Below are 19,720 nucleotides of genomic sequence, written 5' to 3' on the forward strand. Positions count from 1 at the left end.
GGGTGGATGGCGGTCTGGCGGATATTTGTGGCATGGCATTAGGAATTTCAATGAAACATGGTCTACTGGTCACATGTGTTGAATTCTACAGAGATCCATGCCTCATTCATTTTTATAAATGTGAAGTAGTCTACACTGTCATGAGTTAGGCGAGTGCGCTTATCGGTCACGATCTCCCCTCCTGCGCTGAACGTCCTTTCGGAGAGGACACTGGCCAGAGGTCAAGCCTGCCCACCCAGTAGTCCAGGGGTTCATCACTCCTCAGAGCGTCCACATCGGCCGCTAACCCGATGTAGTCGAAAATCTGTCGGTCTAGGTGTTCCCTGATGTTGGATCCGGAGTACAGCTGTTGATGGTTCGGCTGAAAGAGGGATCTCATATCTGAAGTGACCAAGACATCTTCAAACTGCCCTCTTCTTGCAGGCACTGTTGGATTGCTACCTGCAACTGTCTCTCTGTGACTAGAAATTCCTCTGCCAGCGCATGCAAAAGTAGAATGCAGCATTTCACGCTGGAAGTGCTGATTCTGACCGCCCTCTGTGATTGTGGTAACATTTCCGCCATTTTTTTGTTTGTACCGGGGGTCTAAGTACGTTGCCACCCAGTACTGGTCCTTGGCTTTTATGCTTTTTATACGGGGGTCCCCTTTAAAACACTGGAGCATGAAGGCCCCCATTCGCACTAAACTGGTGTAGTGGCCTGCTTCCAGCTCATCATCCAGGATAATGTCGTCCTCGTTCTCCTCCCTCCATCCACGGACAACACCTGGGATCCAAGAAAGGTTTAAATGCTCTGCTTGCTACTCCTCATCCGCCCCAGCACCCTCCTCCTCTGACTCCTCTTCAGACTCCTGCTGTTGACTTGTCTCAGATAGAGTAGCACTCACTGGGAATTCATCCAACATTGTGACTTCCTCATCTTCCTGCTCCTGCTCCTGCTCCTCGACGGCTTGATCAATGACACGACGCAATGCACGCTCCAGAAAGAAGACATAAAGTACGATGTCACTGATGGTGTCCTGGCTGTGACTGACCAACTTCATGATCTCATCGAATGGCCGCAGAAGTCTGCATGCGTCGTGCGTGAGCAGCCACTGGCGAGGTGAAAAAAACCCAAGCTCCCCAGAACCTGTCCTGCCGCAGAGTTCGTACAGGTAGTCGTTAACTGCACGTTTCTGCTGGAGCAGCCTATCAAGCATATGCAACATTGAGTTCTATCGCGTCGGGCAGTCACGAATAAGACGCCTGATGGGCAGGTTGTGTCGCCGCTGAATGTCAGCACAGCGAGCCATGGCTGTGTAAGATCTTCTGAAATGGCCCGAAATTTTCCTGGCCTGCTGCAAGACGTCCTGGACCCCAGGGTTTTTGGCAATGAATCCCTGCACGACCAGGTTCAGGACGTGTGCCATGCATGGCACATGTTATTTTGCCCTGTTTCAGTACGCTCAGCAGATTGGCACCGTTTTCACACACCACTTTACCAACTGTCAAATTGAGCGGTGTCAGCCACTGATCTGCCTGTGAATGCAAAGCTGAAAGGAGTGCAGGACCAGTGTGGCTCTTGGCTTCCAGGCACAACAGATGCAGCACAGCATGGCAACGTCTCACCTGGCATGTGGAATAGGTTCTGGGGATCTTGGGCAGCGCAGCAGACGACACGGTAGCAGCAGAAAAGGAGGAGTCAGCTGAGGAGAAGAGGGAGGATGGAGGAGGAGGAGAAGAAGAGGCAGGCCTGCATGCAATCCATGATGGTACAACTAAATCGACATGGTTGCCACGGGTTACATGCTTGACGGCCGTCAGAAGGTTCACCCAGTGGGCAGTAAAAGTGATATACCTTCCCTGCCCGTGTTTGCTAGACCATGTGTCTGTGGTCAGATGTATCTTGGCACCAACACTGTGTGCCAGAGATATATTCATTTGCCGCTGAACATGGCCATACAGCTCTGGAATGCCCTTCTGCGAGAAATATTTCCTACCTGGGACCTTCCATTGTGGTGTTCCAATGGCCACAAATTTACAAAAAGCCTCCGAGTCCACCAGTTGATATGGCAGTAGTTGGTGGGCTATCAGTTCCGACAAGCCAGCAGTCAAAGGTTGGGCAAGAGGGTTATCCGGCGTCATAATTTTTTCCGCTCCAAAATTTGGGCCACAGAAGCCTGCCTTTTTCCAGAACAACGTGACGATGGCATGATGGAAGGTGGAGTGGAGGACAATTGGGAGGAGAGAGGAGAAAGAGAAGAGGCTGGACAGTGAGAGCCTGGAGTGTGGCTTTGTGGGTTCTGACGGTGTTGCTCCCACTGGGCTCGTTGATGGGCAGTTCTTAAGGCGGTCATCCCTAGGTGAGTGTTGGGCTTACTGCGACTTATGTGTTGACTGCAAAGGCTGCAGATGGCAACGGACACATTAAAAAAAGCCCACACTGCGGAGCCATGTGCCCGCGTCCTGGGAGCGCCAGATGTGACTGTATATGGTTGATGGCTCGCTCCTGATACATTTGCTGTCTGCTTTGTACCTATTGTGCAATGCAAGTTCTGCCTGCCTCTCCTCCCTATCTGCCGGTCCGTCTCTCCCTCTGAACTCCCCTCCTCTGCCTCTCTAGTGGCCACCCACGTGACGTCCATAGACACGTCATCATCCATGTCACCTTCCCCACCACTAACATTTGAGATCTCGGAGTAGGCAACAACAGCGGGGACCAACCTCCTTGGGCTGATCTGGGTACTGTCGTCAGACTGCTGTGTGGCGGCTTTTCCTACCTCCTCTTCCTGATCCAATGCCAAGAATGGCTGCGCATCGCAAATGTCTTGTGATGGATCGGAAAATAATTCCAGTGACTCAAGCGGAGGGTATGTGGCGTTGGTGGTGGCGTTTGTGGTGGTGTCTTTGGGGGTGCACACAGCAGAGAGTGAAGAGGGTGCAGATAGAGAGGATGAGGAGGGTGCAGAAGAGGAAGGCTGAGTGAACCACACAACCAAGTTTGGTGCGTCCTTTGACGTAATCGAACGTTCCTTCTGAAACTTTACACTTTGGCTCCAGCCTACTGCTCCTGCCCTACCCCTAGCACCCCTGCGTAAGTATCTGCTTCTTCCTCTGCCTGTCATGTTTTTAAATTACCATGTGACAAAAGTCTCTAGAGAATCTCAGTTTATCTGGAAAAAGGTATATAACATGCCACTTCAATCTGTGGTATTGGGGGGCCACAGGTTTATCACACCAGTTCTACAAATAATTGGCCAGTAACTGTTGTCACTGTGTTTAGCACAGTTAACGCAGCAAAAGAGGTCAAATTTTTGCAGGACTAAAATACAATCTTAGAAAAGTATACTGTTAAATAACACCCCACTTCAATATGCGGTATTGGGGGGCCACTGGTTTATCACACCAGTTGTTCAAAAAATTGGCCAGTGAGTTTGGCAGTGTGTGTATCAGACTTAACGCAGCAAAAGAGGCAATATTGTTGCAGGACACATATACATTTAGGAAAGTATACTCAGATAACACCCCACTTCAATATGTGGTATTGGGGGGCCACTGGTTTATCACACCCGTTGTTCAAAAAATTGGCCTGTGAGTTTGGCACTGTGTGTATCAGAGTTAACGCAGAAAAAGAGGCAATATTGTTGCAGGATACAAATACACTTAGGAAAGAATACTCAGATAACACCCCGTTTCAATCTGTGGTATTGGGGGGGGGGGGGCACAGGTTAATTACACCAGTTCTACAAATAATTGGCCAGTAACTGTTGTCAGTGTGTGTAGAACAGTTAACGCAGCAAAAGAGGCTACATTTTTGCAGGACTAAAATACAATCTTAGAAAAGTATACTGTTAAATAACACCCCACTTCAATATGTGGTATTGGGGGGCCACTGGTTTATCACACCAGTTGTTCAAAAAATTGGCCACTGAGTTCGGCACTGTGTGTATCAGACTTAACGCAGCAAAAGAGGTAATATTGTTGCAGGACACAAATACACTTATGAAAGTATACTCACATAACACCCCGCTTCAATATGTGGTATTGGGGGGGGGGGCACTGGTCTATCACACCAGTTATAATACATTAAAAGTGCTTTTGTCACTGTTTGTAGTATTGCTGCAGCAATGCTCAGTTACCACACCTGTCACAATGCTGCACAGTGCACAATACAAATCCACTATAATATGCTTTCTATATTACAAAGTATATTATACCGTGGATTATACCCCTATATAGTGCACCGCACACCTATACCAAATAAATTGTAGCCCTTTAAATGACTTTTGTGGACATTAACAGAGCGATTTGTGTCACTGCTGATCTGTCCCTACAGCACACTGGATACCTGTCCCTAAACTGAACAGAAACTGCACACCTATACCAAATAAATTGTAGCCTTTTAAATAACTTTTGCGGACATTAACAGAGCGATTTGTGTCACTGCCAATCTTTCTCTGTCCCTGGAGCACAGACTGGATACCTGTCCCTAAACTGAAAAGAGACTGTAGTAGACCTATACCGAAATACCAGCCCTGAAAAGGACTTTTGTGGATCTTAACAGAGCTACTGTATTTGTGTCTGGCAATCTGTCCCTGATGCATACAGCCAACCTTTCCCTACGCTGACAAAAAGCAGAATGTGAAATGGCTGCCTGCTCTGGACTATTTATAAGGTAGGGGGCATGTCTATGTGCTGAAATGTTTCAATTGGCTGTCCCGTTCCACCTGACGGCTGTGTCATGGATCAAAGTTCTCCCCAATGTAAACTAATATGGCCACTGCGAACATCGCCATGTGTTCGCAAAATTGGCGGGTAGCGAACAAGCAAAATTTGCCACGAACCGCAAGGCCATCTCTAATTAACATTCCCTGGATATGTTTCTGAGGCATCGTTCAACCAAAGGAGGAGCGGTGGAGTGGGCGGCCGGCTGACTGATGCCTTTAAACAGTTCTTTAGTCCTCAGCAGCACCCAGGGCTGCTAGGTTTAAGCAAACATCAGCAGTGTCTCCATCATATGGTGCATGATTATTTAGGGGCAAGAGCAGACTTGGAGACCTTTCCAATTGTGCATCCACTGGGTTACTGGGTCTTGAGGATGGAACACTGGCCAGAACTTGCTCAATTTGAAATGGAGCTACTGGCCTGTCCTGCTTTCAGCGTACTTTCCGAACGGACATTCAGTGCTGCTGGAGGTTTTGTGATGGACAAAAGAGTGTGTCTATCCACAGACTCTGTTGACCACCTGACTTTTATCAAAATGAATCAGTCCTGGATCAACAGCAGCTATCAAGCCTCTGATGCTGATTTAACTGATTCAATTTGCTAGGGGTCTGCCATCCCTTGAAAACTTCATATGCTGCCTATCCTATTCCTCAACCTTGATTCTGCTAGCTTCCAACAATGTTTTTGGTTTAGGTCACCACCCACACCCAAGGCCCTATTTTTCTGCACTTGTGTGACAGGTGCATACAATTTAAGTTTCATATTTAATTTTTAACAGCAGGCCCTGTCCCTGTGCCCTGCACCCAGCCAGAATTACTGTGAGGGGTTACGGTGTTCAGGCACCACCAAAGGCACACTTTTTTACACCTGTATGACAAGTACATTCAATTTCAAATTTGTATGGAATTCTTACCAGCACGTCCCGTTCCTGCACCCAGAAAAGTGACTGTGAGGGGTTATGGTGTTTAGGCACCACCAACACCAAAAGCCCAATTTCAGATTCAGTTCCTGCCGATACTAACCTTCCAGGTCCCCATCACTCTAGCAGGTTTGCGTAGCCGCCACCCAACCTTGGCCAGGTCGGATGACAGCACAGCGCCCCCACTAGATCAATGATAAGAACACATACAACACTTGATCTTAGCCAATTTCAAATTGGTATATAATTTTTACCAGCAGGGCCCGTTCCTGCGCCCAGCATGAGTAACTGTGAGGGTTTGCGGTGTTCAGGCACCAACAACAACCAAGGCCTAATTTTTCTGCACCTGTATGACAAGTACATGCAATTTCAAATTGGTATGGAATTTTTTACCAGCAGGGCCTGTTCCTGCGCCTAGCAAGAGTAACTGCGAGGAGTAGCGGTGTTCAGGCACCACCAAGTAAGGTCCAATTTTTCTGCACCTGTATAACAAGTTTATGCGATTTCAAATTTGTATGGAATTTTTACCAGCAGGGCCCGTTCCTGCACCCAGCAAGAGTAACTGCGAGGGGTTATGGTGTTCAGGCACCATCAACAACCAAGGCCCAATTTTTCTGCACCTGTATGACAAGTACATGCGATTTGAAATTTGTATGTATATGACATTTTTTGCTTTAGAAATGTCAGTATTGCTGCAGCAGGCTACATACGTCATAGAGATGCACTACTTTACAGGCGCATTCAGGGGACCCCAGGCACGATATTTAAAGGAATTTTTAATTTTTATAGTTTCACTTTAAGCCTCATTAAAATCAGTAAATCACTGCTCCTTTAAAAACAATTGTTTTTTTTTTTTTTTTATTTGCATTGCTACATGTTCCCCAGATCAGTACCCGGACCCCCATACACTTTAGTTGGGCAATAACTTGCATTTAAGCCTTCAAAATTAGGACTTTTGATTTTTGACATTCGAGTCTCATAGACTTCAATGGAGTTTGTTTGTTTGTTTTGTTTTTGTTTGTTCCCCTGTTCACGGTGTTCTGGTGCAATCCGAACCGGGGGGGGGGGGGGGGTGTGTGATCGTCTCATCACTAGTCTGAAGTTGAGTGGTTGCCTGAAGGTTAACACTGGGGGTTGCTGGAATATTCTTTTCAGGGTTCTGTCCTCTGTTAGGCTAGATTCACATCTGTGTGAGTAGTGCTTCTGTGGGACTCGCACAAATACAAGCAGCTGCAAACACCCACATAGAGAAATGCGGGACCCGTGGGCGGGTGTCTTTAATCCTAATGGCATGCCGCCCACACTCGAAATCGCACCTGTACTGGGAACCTCAGGCTGCAATTTCAAAAATAGTGCAGGGACTTCTTTCCTGCGTATCACGGGGCACAGCCCATTAACATGCATGGGCTCTCATGTCCACGCAAACCGCTGTCCGCACAGCTGCACAGGTGTTAACCCAGCCTAATTATCTATCTTATCCCTTCTAGTGCTGCATTGTATGTGGTTACCAGAGGTACATGACTACTTGTATTCTTCTATTTGCATTGTAGGAGATTTTATATTTGGGCGTTTATACTTGTACTGATAATTTTGTTGCTGTAACCTTTCTAATGAAAGATTCTGCTAGTAGTCCTAGATGTATATTTCTGTCTTCTGGTTCGGAGCATATGCTGTGCTATCCAGACTAATGAAGGGCCACCTTCTGGAATGGTTGATGTGTTTCCACCAAGGTATGCATGCTACATCATTTTAAACACCAGAAGCTTCACTCACACCACTATTACACTACTTACACTTAGACATCGGCCAAACACCCCCCTGTTTGGTTCGCAGCAGAACTCCTGAACAGGGGAAATGTTCTAACCCAAACAGCGAATCCAATTGAAGTCTACAGTATAGGAACCAAACAGGAAAAATCAAAAGTGCCCATTTTTAAGGCTTATATGCAAGTTATTGGCCATAAAAGGGGTATGGGGGTCCGGGTACTGCCCCAGGGGACATGTATCAATAAAAAAATAAATAAATAAAAACAATATTATTTTTTTATTCAGGAGCAGTGATTGTAATTATGCTTAAAGTGCAACACTAAAAATGAAAAATTACTTCAAATATAGTGCCTGAGGGGTCCCCTTAATGTGCCTGTAAAGTGGCACATCTGTAGCATGCATAAAACATGCTGTAGCAAAAATTACATTTCTAAAGCAAAAAAAAAAAACAAGTCAAATCCCGGCTATTAAAAAAAGAAAGGCATTCGCCCTCCCAGTCCATCCCCTCCCAGTCCATCCCAGACCATCCCAGACCATTTGAGACTGGTATGGATTTGGAGGAAATCCCCATGCCAAATTAAAAAAAAAAAAAATGGCGTGGGGTCCCTCCAAAATCCCTACCAGAACCTTATCCAGGCATGCAGCCTGGCAAGTCAGGAAAGGGGGGGGGAGCAAATGCCCTCCCTCCTGAACCGTACCAGGCCACATGTCCTCAACATGGGGGGGTGGATGCTTTCGGGGGAAGGGGGGTCGGTGGTTGTGGGGGGTCTATGACTGGGGGTATTATCGGAATCTTGAAGCCCCCTTTAACAAAGGGGCCCCCAGATCCCTGTCCCCCTTATGTGAATGAGTAACGGGTACATAGTACCATTATCCATTCACCAAAAAAGTGGCAAAAAGTAATAAACACAAGAGACAAGTTTTTAACAATACAAAATTGATATCCCTCAATGTAAATCCATCATCAATAACGCCGCCCAGTAACCTGAAAATTTAAAAAAGAATCAAAAATGTTCTCCCTCCTGGGAGGCCTCACACCGAATGCCTCCTCCATGCACATTTCTTATATAGGTAAGGGGCGGGGCCACTTGACTAAGTCACCCAGTGGCACCGTCCCCTTCTGCCGTCACGGACTGGTGTATGCTGGGCATGTGATGTCAGAAGGGGCGGTGCCAGGTGGCCCCGTCCCTTACCTATACAAGAAATGTCAAAGCGCAGAGAAGGCATTTGGTGGGAACCGTTTCCCCATCCCTACTTACATTATTATATCTGTAGTTTTGCTCTTGAATAGTTCATATCTTTCCATATTATCTTAGGTCCCAAGGGCTCGATGCTCCGAGGAATGTCTTCCAGGGTTCAGAAAATCTGTAAGAGAAGGATATCACCCATGTTGTTATAATTGTGCTCCATGTTCAGAAGGAGAAATATCAAACCAATCCGGTAAGCTTTATATTTCTTTAAATAGAAACTCTGATATTGAATTAGAAAATGAAAACTTTTAAAGTCCCTTAAAGTGATTCTGTAACCACTTTACACTTTGCAGGCTGAACATCTCCCTACATTGTATGAAATTAATGATTACTGATGGCGCCTTTCTGCCTTTTTGGGGGGGAAAGATTGCTGCACTTTTCTTCTATCTCTGACCCTTCTGGGAGTGTTGGAGGCTTTCTCAAGCAAGCAACAGGAATCCGATTCCTCCAACTGTCTGCCTGAGAAAGCCTCCAACACTTTTACACTTACCTAAAAGTGGTCTGGAAAATGAAGAGACCAAAAATGGTAAAATAAGGGAATGTTATTGTTACATACATGTTAGGGTTACAGATAGACTGTGTCATGGCCACCACTGAGGCTGAAGGTGCTTTTATTTTCAGTACGTTATCATTACACTTTGTTCATGACTAAAACTTTCTTATATATTATATCTTATATTTATATACACTGCTCAAAAAAATTAAAGGAACGCTTTTTAATCAGAGTATAGCATGAAGTCAATATTGTTTTGGTCAGTTAAGTAGCAGAGGGGGTTGTTAATCAGTTTTAGCTGCTTTGTTATTAATAAAATGAACAACAGGTGCACTAGATAGGCAACAATAAGACAACCTTCAAAACAGAAGTGGAGGCCACTGACATTTTTTTCCATACTAATCTTTTATGACTGTTTTTCACTAGTTTTGCATTTGGCTGGGGTCAGTGTCACTGCTGAGGCGATACCTGGACCCTATAGAGGTTGCACAGGCAGTCCAACTCCTCCAGGATTGCACATCAATATGTGCCATTGCCAGAAGGTTTGCTGTGTCTCCCAGCACAGTCTCAAATGCATGGAGGAGATTCCAGGAGATAGGCAGGATAGCTGGAACCGGAATCTGCTGCTTTGTGTAAGGAGGACCAGGATGAGCACTGCCAGAGTCCTACAAAATGACCTCCAGCAGGCCACTGGTGTGAATGTCTCTGACCAAACAATCAGAAACAGACTTCATGAGGGTGGCCTGAGGTCCGACGTCTTCTAGTGGGCCCTGTGCTCACTGCCCAGCACTGTGGAGCTCAATTTGCATTTGCCATTGAACACCAGAGATGGCGGGTCTGCCACTGGCACCCTGTGCTTTTCACAGATGAGAGTAGGTTCACCCTGAGCACACGTGACAGACATGAAAGGGTCCTGAGAAACCGTGGAGAACATTATGCTTCCTGTAACATCATTCAGCAGGACCGGATTGGCGGTGGGTCAGTGATGGTCTCGGGATGCATATCATGGAGGGACGCACAGACCTGTACAGGCTAGACAATGGCACCCTGACTGCCATTAGGTATTGGAATAAAATCTTTGGACCCATTGTCGGACCCTACGCTGGTGCAGTGGTCCCGGTTTCATCCTGGTGCATGACAATGCCCGGCCTCATGTGGCGAGAGTATGCAGCCAGTTCCTGGAGGATGAAGGAATTGATACCATTAAATGGCCTCCATGCTCGTCTGACCTAAATCCAATAGAACACCTCTGGAATATTATGTTTTGGTCCATCTGAAAACACCAGGTTGCACTTCAGACTGTTCAGGAGCTCAGTGATGCTCTGGTCTAGATCTGGGAGGAAATACCCCAGGACTTCATCTTATGGACAATTCTGAGATCCTGCAATGAAATTTCAGCAAAATGGACTCGCCTGCTGCATCATTTTTTCACTTTGATTTTAGGGGTGTCTTTGAGTTCAGCCCTCTGTAGGTTGATCATTTTCATTTCCATTAAATTATGTGGCATCCTTTCCTTCCTAACACATTACCCAGTCCATACCAGTATAGATCCTAACACATTACCCAGTTCATACCAGTATAGATCCTAACACATTACCCAGTCCATACCAGTATAGATCCTAACACATTACCCAGTCCATATCAGTATAGATCCTAACACATTACCCAGTCCATACCAGTATAGATCCTAACACATTACCCAGTCCATACCAGTATAGATCCTAACACATTACCCAGTCCATACCAGTATAGATCCTAACACATTACCCAGTCCATACCAGTATAGATCCTAGCACATTACCCAGTCCATACCAGTATAGATCCTAACACATTACCCAGTCCATACCAGTATAGATCCTAACACATTACCCAGTCCATACCAGTATAGATCCTAACACATTACCCAGTCCATACCAGTATAGATATCCAGCGTGATATTTTTCCCCATTGAGATCGGATGTGTTTTCAAAGTGTTCCTTTAGTTTTTTTGAGCAGTGTATATATATATTAGATATTTACCATATATATTGTTCCAAACAATTTGTTTTGTTTTTTATGGCTTTTTATTCATATTTAACCACTTGCCGACCGCCGCAAGTACATATACTGTGGCGGTCAGCCCCTCACAGGCAAAGTGACGTACCGGTACGTCACTAGCCTGTGAGGCTCTGGGGAGTGAGCACGCGCCGCCGGAGGCGCACTCCCGCTCCCGCGCGGTCACGAACCCCCCCGCGCGTGTGACCGGCGGACCCGATGTCCGCCGGTCACTCGGCGATGGTCGGTGCAGAGGGAGAAAGGCAGGCGGCTAATGTAAACAAGCCGCCTGTCATTCTCCCCTGTGTAGAAACAGTGATCATACGGTTCTACTATGTAGGACCGTTGATCATTGTTCCTACACCTCAAGCCACAGCCAATCATAGTTAGAATCACGCCCCTAGGGACACACACAGCCCCTCCCTCTCAAATAAAGTTAACCCCTTCACTACCAGTGTCATTTTACAGTAACAGTGCATATGTATAGCACTGATTACTGTAGTAATGTCACTGGTAACCCCAAAAGTGTCAAAAATGTCAGTCAAGGGTCCGATCTGTCCACCGCAATGGCGCAGTCCTGCAAAAAAAATTGCAGATCGCCGCCATTACGCGTTAAAAAAAAAAAACAACAAAAATGACAAAAATCTTTCCCTTTGTTAGTAAACGCGATAACTTTTGCGCAAACCAATCAAAATACGCTTTTTGCGATTTTTTTTACCAAACATAGGTAGCAGAAAACAAATTGGCCGAAAATGTTAAAAAAGTTTGATTTTTAAATTTTTTTGGGGGGGAATTTCATATAAAAAAATTTGAAAAATATTGTTATTTTTGCAAAATTGACGTTCTTTTTTTGTTTATAGCGCATGATCAAAAAATCGCACAGGTGATCAAATACCACCAAAAGAAGGCTCTGTTTGTGGGAAAAAAAGGACGTCAAATTCGTTTAGGTACATCGTCGCACGACCGCGCAATTGTCCGTTAAAGTCACGCAGTGCCGAATCGAAAAATACCCCCTGGTCAGGAAGGGGGTAAAATCTTCTGGGGCTTAAGTGGTTAATATTACATCATAACTCCAAATAATTTTAGAGAAAATTGACCACTTGAGGAAGGTTTGCCCCCTTCATGACCAGGCCATTTGTTTGCGATACGGCACTGTGTTACTTTAACTGACACGTGCGACACTGCGACAAATGTAGGTAATTATTTTCCTACAAATAGAGTTTTCTTTTGTGGTATTTTATCACCACTGCATTTTTTATTTTTTGCACTATAAACAAAAGACCAACAATTTGGAAATATATATATATATATTCTGCTATAAAACATATCCAATAAAAAAATAAAAAAATCTTATTTCTTCTTAAATTTAGGTTTAAAATGTATTCTGCTATATATTTTTGGGAAATAAATCCCAATAAGTATTTATTGATTGGTTTGCACAAACTTTATAGCATCTACAAACTATGGGATATATTCCTGGAAATGTTATTGCTAGTAATGAAGGAGATCAGCAACTTATAGCAATACGGCAATATTGCGGTGGACTATCGGACACTAACTGATCCTTCTGACACTTTGTGGGAACCAGTGCCACTAATACAGCGATCAGTGCTAAAAATATGCATTGTCACTGTACTAATAACACTGGCTTGGAAGGGGTTAAACATCTAGGGTGATCAAAGGGTTAACTGTGTGCCTAGCCAGTGTTTATGTGTACACAGTGTGCAGCTTTCTCTAGGTGAAGAGATGGATTCTAGTCCCTGCTTTGCAGGAACACAGAATCCATCTCTTCCCCCCTGTGAGAACTGAGGTATGTCTTGTGTACATAGGCATATCTCAGTTCTCTGTGTTTAACTAACTATCGGCGCATTCCGGAGAACATCGAGTTTCCGGGACCCCACAGATCAGCTTTTGCTAGCACCCCCTGCAGGTGTAAATGCAGAATCACGTACAGTGTATATACAGTATATGTGATTTGGTGCACAGCTGCCACCCTGTAGCAGTAAAAGTGCAATAGGTCGGTCAGCAAGTAGTTAAAGTGGAGTTCCACCCGAAATTTATACTTACCTCCATCTTCTCGCTCCCGGTCACCTGAAAAACAAATGGATAATCGCAATTTTTTTTTTTTTTTCACTTACCTTTTAGAGAAAATATACTCACCTTACTTCCTTCTTCCTCCCCTCGGCGGCCACGGCGATTCGTCACTTCCTGACTTTTGCAATGATTCCTGGGAGCTGAACGTCATAGCTCCCAGGAATCATTGCGCCTGCACCGGCCCCGACGTCAGTTCCGGGGCGCGCGCGTCATCCCCTTCTAAACAGCTTCTGGGCATGCCCAGAAGCTGTGGAGGGATGACGCGCGCGACCCGGAAGTGACGTCGGGGCCGGTGCAGTGCATCGTGGGACCGAAGAAGGAGGAAGAGGACCGAAGAGGACGCGGAAGAGGATCGTGCTGGCTTCAAGCTGCCCACACCTGAGATGGCAGCGCTGGAGAAGACAATTTCAAGGTAAGTATATCTCCTGAAAGGTAAGTGCAACCCGGGACAGATCAGAGGCTAGCCATTGTGGAATGTGCTAGCCCTGACTGTCCCGGGGGTATTTTTGTGAAGAAATGTATAACCAGGGTGGAACTCCGCTTTAAGGAAATGACTGAAAAATATTCAATACCATCAAATAGTTGCATTCTCGGTGTACCGTGCCTAATGTTATTTTCACTTATTTTTACTCTACAGACAGTGAACTCTGCAAGAAGTGTCCTGAAAATGAATGGACTAACAAAGCTAAAAATATTTGTATTGACAAGGTCGTTGAGTATTTATCATACGAGGAGGATATTCTAGTTTTATTTTTTTCTGTATCTTCAGTCATATTTGCTAAAATATCTCTCCTTACACTTGGACTATTTTTTTGGTTTCGGAGCACTCCCATAGTCAGAGCCAATAACCGGAACCTCAGCTTCACTCTGCTCCTCTCCCTCATACTGAGTTTCCTGTCTGTATTCCTCTTCCTTGGCCGTCCTGTGGATATTACCTGTATGCTGCAACAAGTCTCCTTTGGAGTTCCCTTCACCATCTCAGTATCTTCTATCCTAGCCAAAACCATCATGGTCTTCATTGCTTTCAAAGCCACCAGACCTGGAAGCTCTTGTAGAAAATGGGTGGGAGTCAAACTTCCCAATACAGTCATGTTATTCTGCTCATCCATTCAGGTTATGAATTGCATTCTCTGGATTTGCATCTCTCCACAATTTCAGGAGTATGACATGGACTCCTATCCTGGGAAGATCATCATTCAGTGTAATGAAGGGTCAGTTATTGGGTTCTACTCTATGTTGGGTTATATGGGGTTTCTGGCAGCTGTGAGTTTTGTTCTGGCTTTCATGGTGAGGACATTACCGGACAGTTTTAATGAAGCCAAGTACATCACCTTCAGCATGCTGGTGTTCTGCAGTGTCTGGATTGCCATGATCCCGGCCTATCTGAGCACCAGAGGGAAATACATGGTGGCTGTGGAGATATTCGCCATATTGACCTCCAGTGCTGGAATATTATTGTGTATGTTTTCTCCAAAACTCTACATTTTACTTTTAAAACCTGAGCTGAACACAAGAGGAACAATGCTGGGGAAAAGAATGCTGTAAATGTAATTCATTGATTCAATGTATAATGCTGTAGACCAGATTAAACACATTCAGTCATATTGTTCAATCATCATCATCATCATTATGATTTTTGTGTATATTAACTGCCTTCTGTCTGCCTATTGTACATAAGTGGATGGAAGGCAGATGTTATAGGATGGGATGCTATTTTAGAGCTTAATTATTTTCTTGCTCTTACATGACCCCTAGCATACACAAGCAAAGTAGTGTGACTGCGCTGTTCATTGGACGATGCCAATCACAAAAATTGCTGTGACCAATAGAAACATCACACCATGTAACCAACACCTGCACTTAGCAGCTTGCTCCCACTTTGCTCTCACACACTGATTGGAGTGTGATAAGAAAGAAAGCTTCAAGATCACCAGCCAGTATAAATTCAATCCATAATCCGACCCGCCAAGCCTTGTCATGTGGCCTTCACAGCCAGTTTTGCAGCAGGAACGTAACAGAACTCCATTCCACCACCTCTGGATCTCACCCTCCTCTCCCACTCCCCACTGTCATTTGTAAACACAGAAGCCTTCTATGTTTACAAGGGACAACTTGGCTCTCAGCGGCTCCTGGATCTAACAGATCTCTGCACGCTCTTACGGTGGGGCACGGCAGGGACAGATCTCCAGAATCTGAGAGAAGGAACAATATCTCTGCAAGGTGATGCAGAACCCCCTACACATGGAGGTACTAGAGCCGGACCAGGTAGGAGAGAGAGATGTGAGGAAGCTTTGAGGGGGTGGGGGTTTCACACTGTACATAATACACTTCTAAACTCTGCACTCTGTACGTAGTGCATCCCAGACACAACCGGCCCTTTGAGGGCAATCATACTTTTGATGTGACCCGCAATGAAATTGAGTTTGACACCCCTGCTCTACAGTATATGTAGGCAGTTGTTTTCTTTCAGCCTTTTCTGTTCCAGCATGACTGTGCCCCTGAGCATCTCCATAAAGATATGGATTAAAAAGTTTGGTGGAGGAACTCAAATGTTATGAACATAGTCCTGACCACAGCCTGATTGTGAGTCAAGTCTTCTCATCCAACACCAGTATCTGACCTCACTAAGGTTCTTTTGGTTGAATGGGCACAAATTCCCACAGATACATTCCAAATCTTGTGAACAGACTTCCCAGAAAACTGGAGGCAGTTATAGGCACAGAGGTGGGGGGGCAACTCCATATTAATGACCATAATTTTGAACTGGGATGCTCAAACAGCCCATATAGGTGTGATGTTTAGGTGACTACAAATATTTGGTCATATAGCATATCTGATCTGCTCAGCTTTCTGTGAAGAATGGGCCCAGAATTGATGTGGTCTGATCCCTTCTGGGTTCAGTGTTGTCATTCCCGCGGCCCCCAATGGCCAAGGAAGAAGCAATTTGAGCATGATTGTGCTTTTTTTCAAAGCAATCTTATATATTATATAGTCTTACTTCACACATTGGAAACCCTACCAGTCTATTATTTATAGTTATTATTTTTATTTCTTATTGACCGATACATTTTATGGTTCCTGAGGATTTTGGTAATTGGGACCAAGTTGTGTCTAGCTGAGAGAGTGGCTTGAGACAGATCTGTAAACAGGGAGATTCCAGCATATGGATCTGGGAGCGCAGGGTTTTGTCTTGAGAAGCGCATCAACTGATCTTTCACATGGAAGAAATGTATACGTGCTATAACGTCCCTGGGGACTGACTCAGGGATATGAGACGGCTTCGGCAGCCTGTGAGCCCTGTCGATAAGGAGATCTGCAGGGGTGAGCGTGGGCAGGGCAGCATGCATAAGCTGTTGAAGAAAAGAGGAGAGCTCCACTGGCTTCACAGATTCCGGGATCCCCCGGAACTTAATGTTATTCCTCCGCGCTCTGTCCTCCAAATCTGCCACTTTTAGCTTAAGGTGCTTAAGCTCTTCCTCTAATTCAAAGTGAGCATCTACCAGCTCGTTATGCGCCCCTGTGAATTCACTCAGTTTATTCTCAGTGTAGTCCACTCTGTCTCCCAGCGAGGCTAGTTCTTTCTTAGTGTTTCTCATGAAAGCAGCCGTATCCTGCTGTAAAGCCCCCCTCAGTGTCCTCATCATGTCCTTCATTGCAGTATCTGTAATAGCTTGACCAGTTGTGGGGTAATCATCTAGCTTCTGGCCGTATGAAACTGTCTGCTCCATGGATTCCCCCTCCTCCATGTCCTGGCCACCCAGCTCCGTGTCCTCACATTCCCCTGTCAGCCTTCTCTTTTGTTTAATGGGGCTAGAGAATGGGGAGGCTCTCTGTGCGGTCTGATCTGCAGGAGACTCACCGGGGTCCAGGAGAGGAGTTCTGGCGTGGCTCGATCCTCCACAGCGCGAGGCAGGAGAGCGGGACCTCGCACGGGCGCCATCTTGGCTGACTCGGCTCGGCACAGGGCAGAAGAACTCTGATAGTTTTTTGGGCTTGTCCCGCTGTTTTCTTTTTCCCACCGCAGCCATTTCGTGTCCTGGCAGCTTTAGGAGTTGACCCGATCGGGTGATATCGTTGGGTGATCGCTTGGGAAGGCTTACTATGACCCGTTGTGGCAGAGCGGCGTGATCAGTCGTCCATCCGCTCCGGCTGCCGGCTCCGCCCCCGACCGATACATTTTAAATCTAATTATATTGTACAGTTTTCTAAATATTTGAAATGCTGGAAACAATTTTGCAAATTTTTATATTCACCTGTAAATGTAAAATATAACAAATACTGAATATCTAGCAAAAGAAACAACTAAATTTTACAATACAACTAGTATTTCTCAGCATTGCTGTTACTGGAAAGCGATTCTTTAGTAAAGTATTATTATACATCTTCTTCAGGGAAGAGCCGGAGTTGTTCTATTGGATGAAAGTTTCTGTCCAATCTCTCAGGGGATGGAATGTGAATTTACTTTTCTTCACTAGAGTTGGGTGAACATCCGAATTGTCAGGGGGATTGACAGTTTGTACAGCCTCCCAAATTAACACAATGCACTGCGCCGCCACACACTGCATTGGCTAAATGGCTGAAGCAATGAAAGCTTTGCCCAATCAGGGCACAGAGCACTGTCAGAGCCATGATTGGACACTGTCATGATGACTATATCCAATCTAATCATGGCTCATTGCTCTTAATCCCACCCCACATTATTAAAGTATTCTTTCAAGAGCGGCCATTTGTAGTGTGATATCGGCATGGAGAGAGATAGAACAGAGCTCTGTTCAGTGCTGCTAGTGAGTTAGTGTGCTATAGTGTGCTATTGTGATTCTATTGTCAGAGTAGAATATCAGTTTAGTGTGAATCTAGTGATAGTGCAGTGTGAGCAGCGGCGGCTGGTGCTCAAACAGAAAAATGTAATAGGCATTGCTTTGCGGCAAAAAACGTTGTAAAAAATTGCGTGACTTTGAGGTTGCAAAAGTGTGAAAGGGGCCTTCAGTAATTAAGGTATAGTGTGCCCCCTTTTACTGCAGAAAGACCAGCGTGCCTCCTTTCAATGCACAGTGACCAGCGTGCCCTCTATTAATGCACAGTGACCAGCAGGCCCCCTTTCAATGCACAATGACCAGCATGCCCCCTTTCAATGCAGTGACCAGTGTACATGCCCCCTTCAATGCAGTGACCAGCGTACATGCCCCCCTAAATGCAGTGACCAGCATACATGCCCCCTTCAATGCAGAGATCAGTGTACATGCCCCCAATGCAGTGACCAGCATACATGCCCCCTTCAATGCAGAGATCAGTGTACATGCCCCCAATGCAGAGACCAGCATACATGCCCCCTTCAATGCAGAGATCAGTGTACATGCCCCCAATGCAGAGACCAGCATACATGCCCCCTTCAATGCAGTGACCAGCATACCATTCCCCCAATGCAGAGATCAGCGTACATGCCCCCAATGCAGTGACCAGTGTACATGCCCCCAATGCAGTGACCAGCGTACATGCCCCCAATTCAGTGACCAGCCTACATGCCCCCAATGCAGTGACCAGCATACATGCCCCCAATGCAGTGACCAGCATACATGCCATCAATTTAGTGACCAGCATGCATGCCCCCAATGTAGTGACCAGCGTACATGCCCCCAATGCAGTGACCAGCATACATGCCCCCAATGTAGGGACTAGCGTACATGCCCCCAATGCAGTGACCAGCATACATTCCCCCAATGTAGTGACCAGCATACATGCCCCCAATGCAGAGATCAGCGTGCGTGCCCCCAATGTAGTGACCAGCGTACATTCCCCCAATGCAGAGATCAGCGTGCGTGCCCCCTTACTTACCTGGAGCAGCAGTGGCGGCGATCGGCTTCTCCTCGGTCCCGGCTGCGTGCCCCCCCTCAGTCCTTCCACTCCCGTCCCCTCCTCGGCCAATGGCATAGGGTTTGCCTTGTGGCCAATCAGGAAGTGCGTATCGGACGCGCTTCCTGATTGGCCAGGAGGAGGATCGGTGTGACAATAGCGAATTTTCATTCGCTATTGTCACACAATGTGTGGGCGCAGGACGCACTGCTCTGCGCCCCGGGTCCACCCTTTGCATTGCCCTATTAGAGCCTCTGGCTCTAATCAGGTGATGCAAAAAAAAAAATCCCCATTGAACTCCATGCGTCCGGCGCCCCTGCTTGCAGATTAGGGGGCAGGATGCATGGATGGGGGGGTGGCGCCCCTAACGAACCGGCCGCCACTGAGTGTGAGTGTAGAGCGACTGTTCATTTTTACTTTAGTGTCAGTTTATTTTGTCAGGGTAGGTTTTCTGCAGTATATTTTAGTGTGTTGGTGCACCTTTAATGCAATTAACTTCAGTGCATTATCACACATTTACCGCAGTATATTGCAGTGCATAGTTGTGTGTTTACTGCAGCATATTACAGTGGGTTAGTGCATGTTTAATGCAGTATATTTCAGTGTGTTAG

General features: G+C 45.9%; 1 protein-coding gene across 1 annotated transcript in view; it reads left to right on the forward strand.

The window, feature by feature from the left end:
• LOC309567936 (vomeronasal type-2 receptor 26-like) overlaps nt 1-14,804 on the forward strand; it is a gene marked incomplete at both ends in the record, with an annotated part of 47,419 nt that extends 32,615 nt beyond the window's left edge. Inside the window, 2 exons of the mRNA XM_082273485.1 lie at nt 8,705-8,828; nt 13,897-14,804. Of these exons, the coding sequence (XP_082129611.1) occupies nt 8,705-8,828; nt 13,897-14,804 (1,032 nt within the window). The remainder of the gene's footprint in view (nt 1-8,704; nt 8,829-13,896) is intronic.
• Between the last annotated feature and the right edge of the window lie 4,916 nt (nt 14,805-19,720).

This window comes from Pelophylax lessonae (genome assembly GCF_965119305.1).
Source record: "Pelophylax lessonae genome assembly, chromosome: 1".
NCBI lineage: Eukaryota > Metazoa > Chordata > Amphibia > Anura > Ranidae > Pelophylax > Pelophylax lessonae.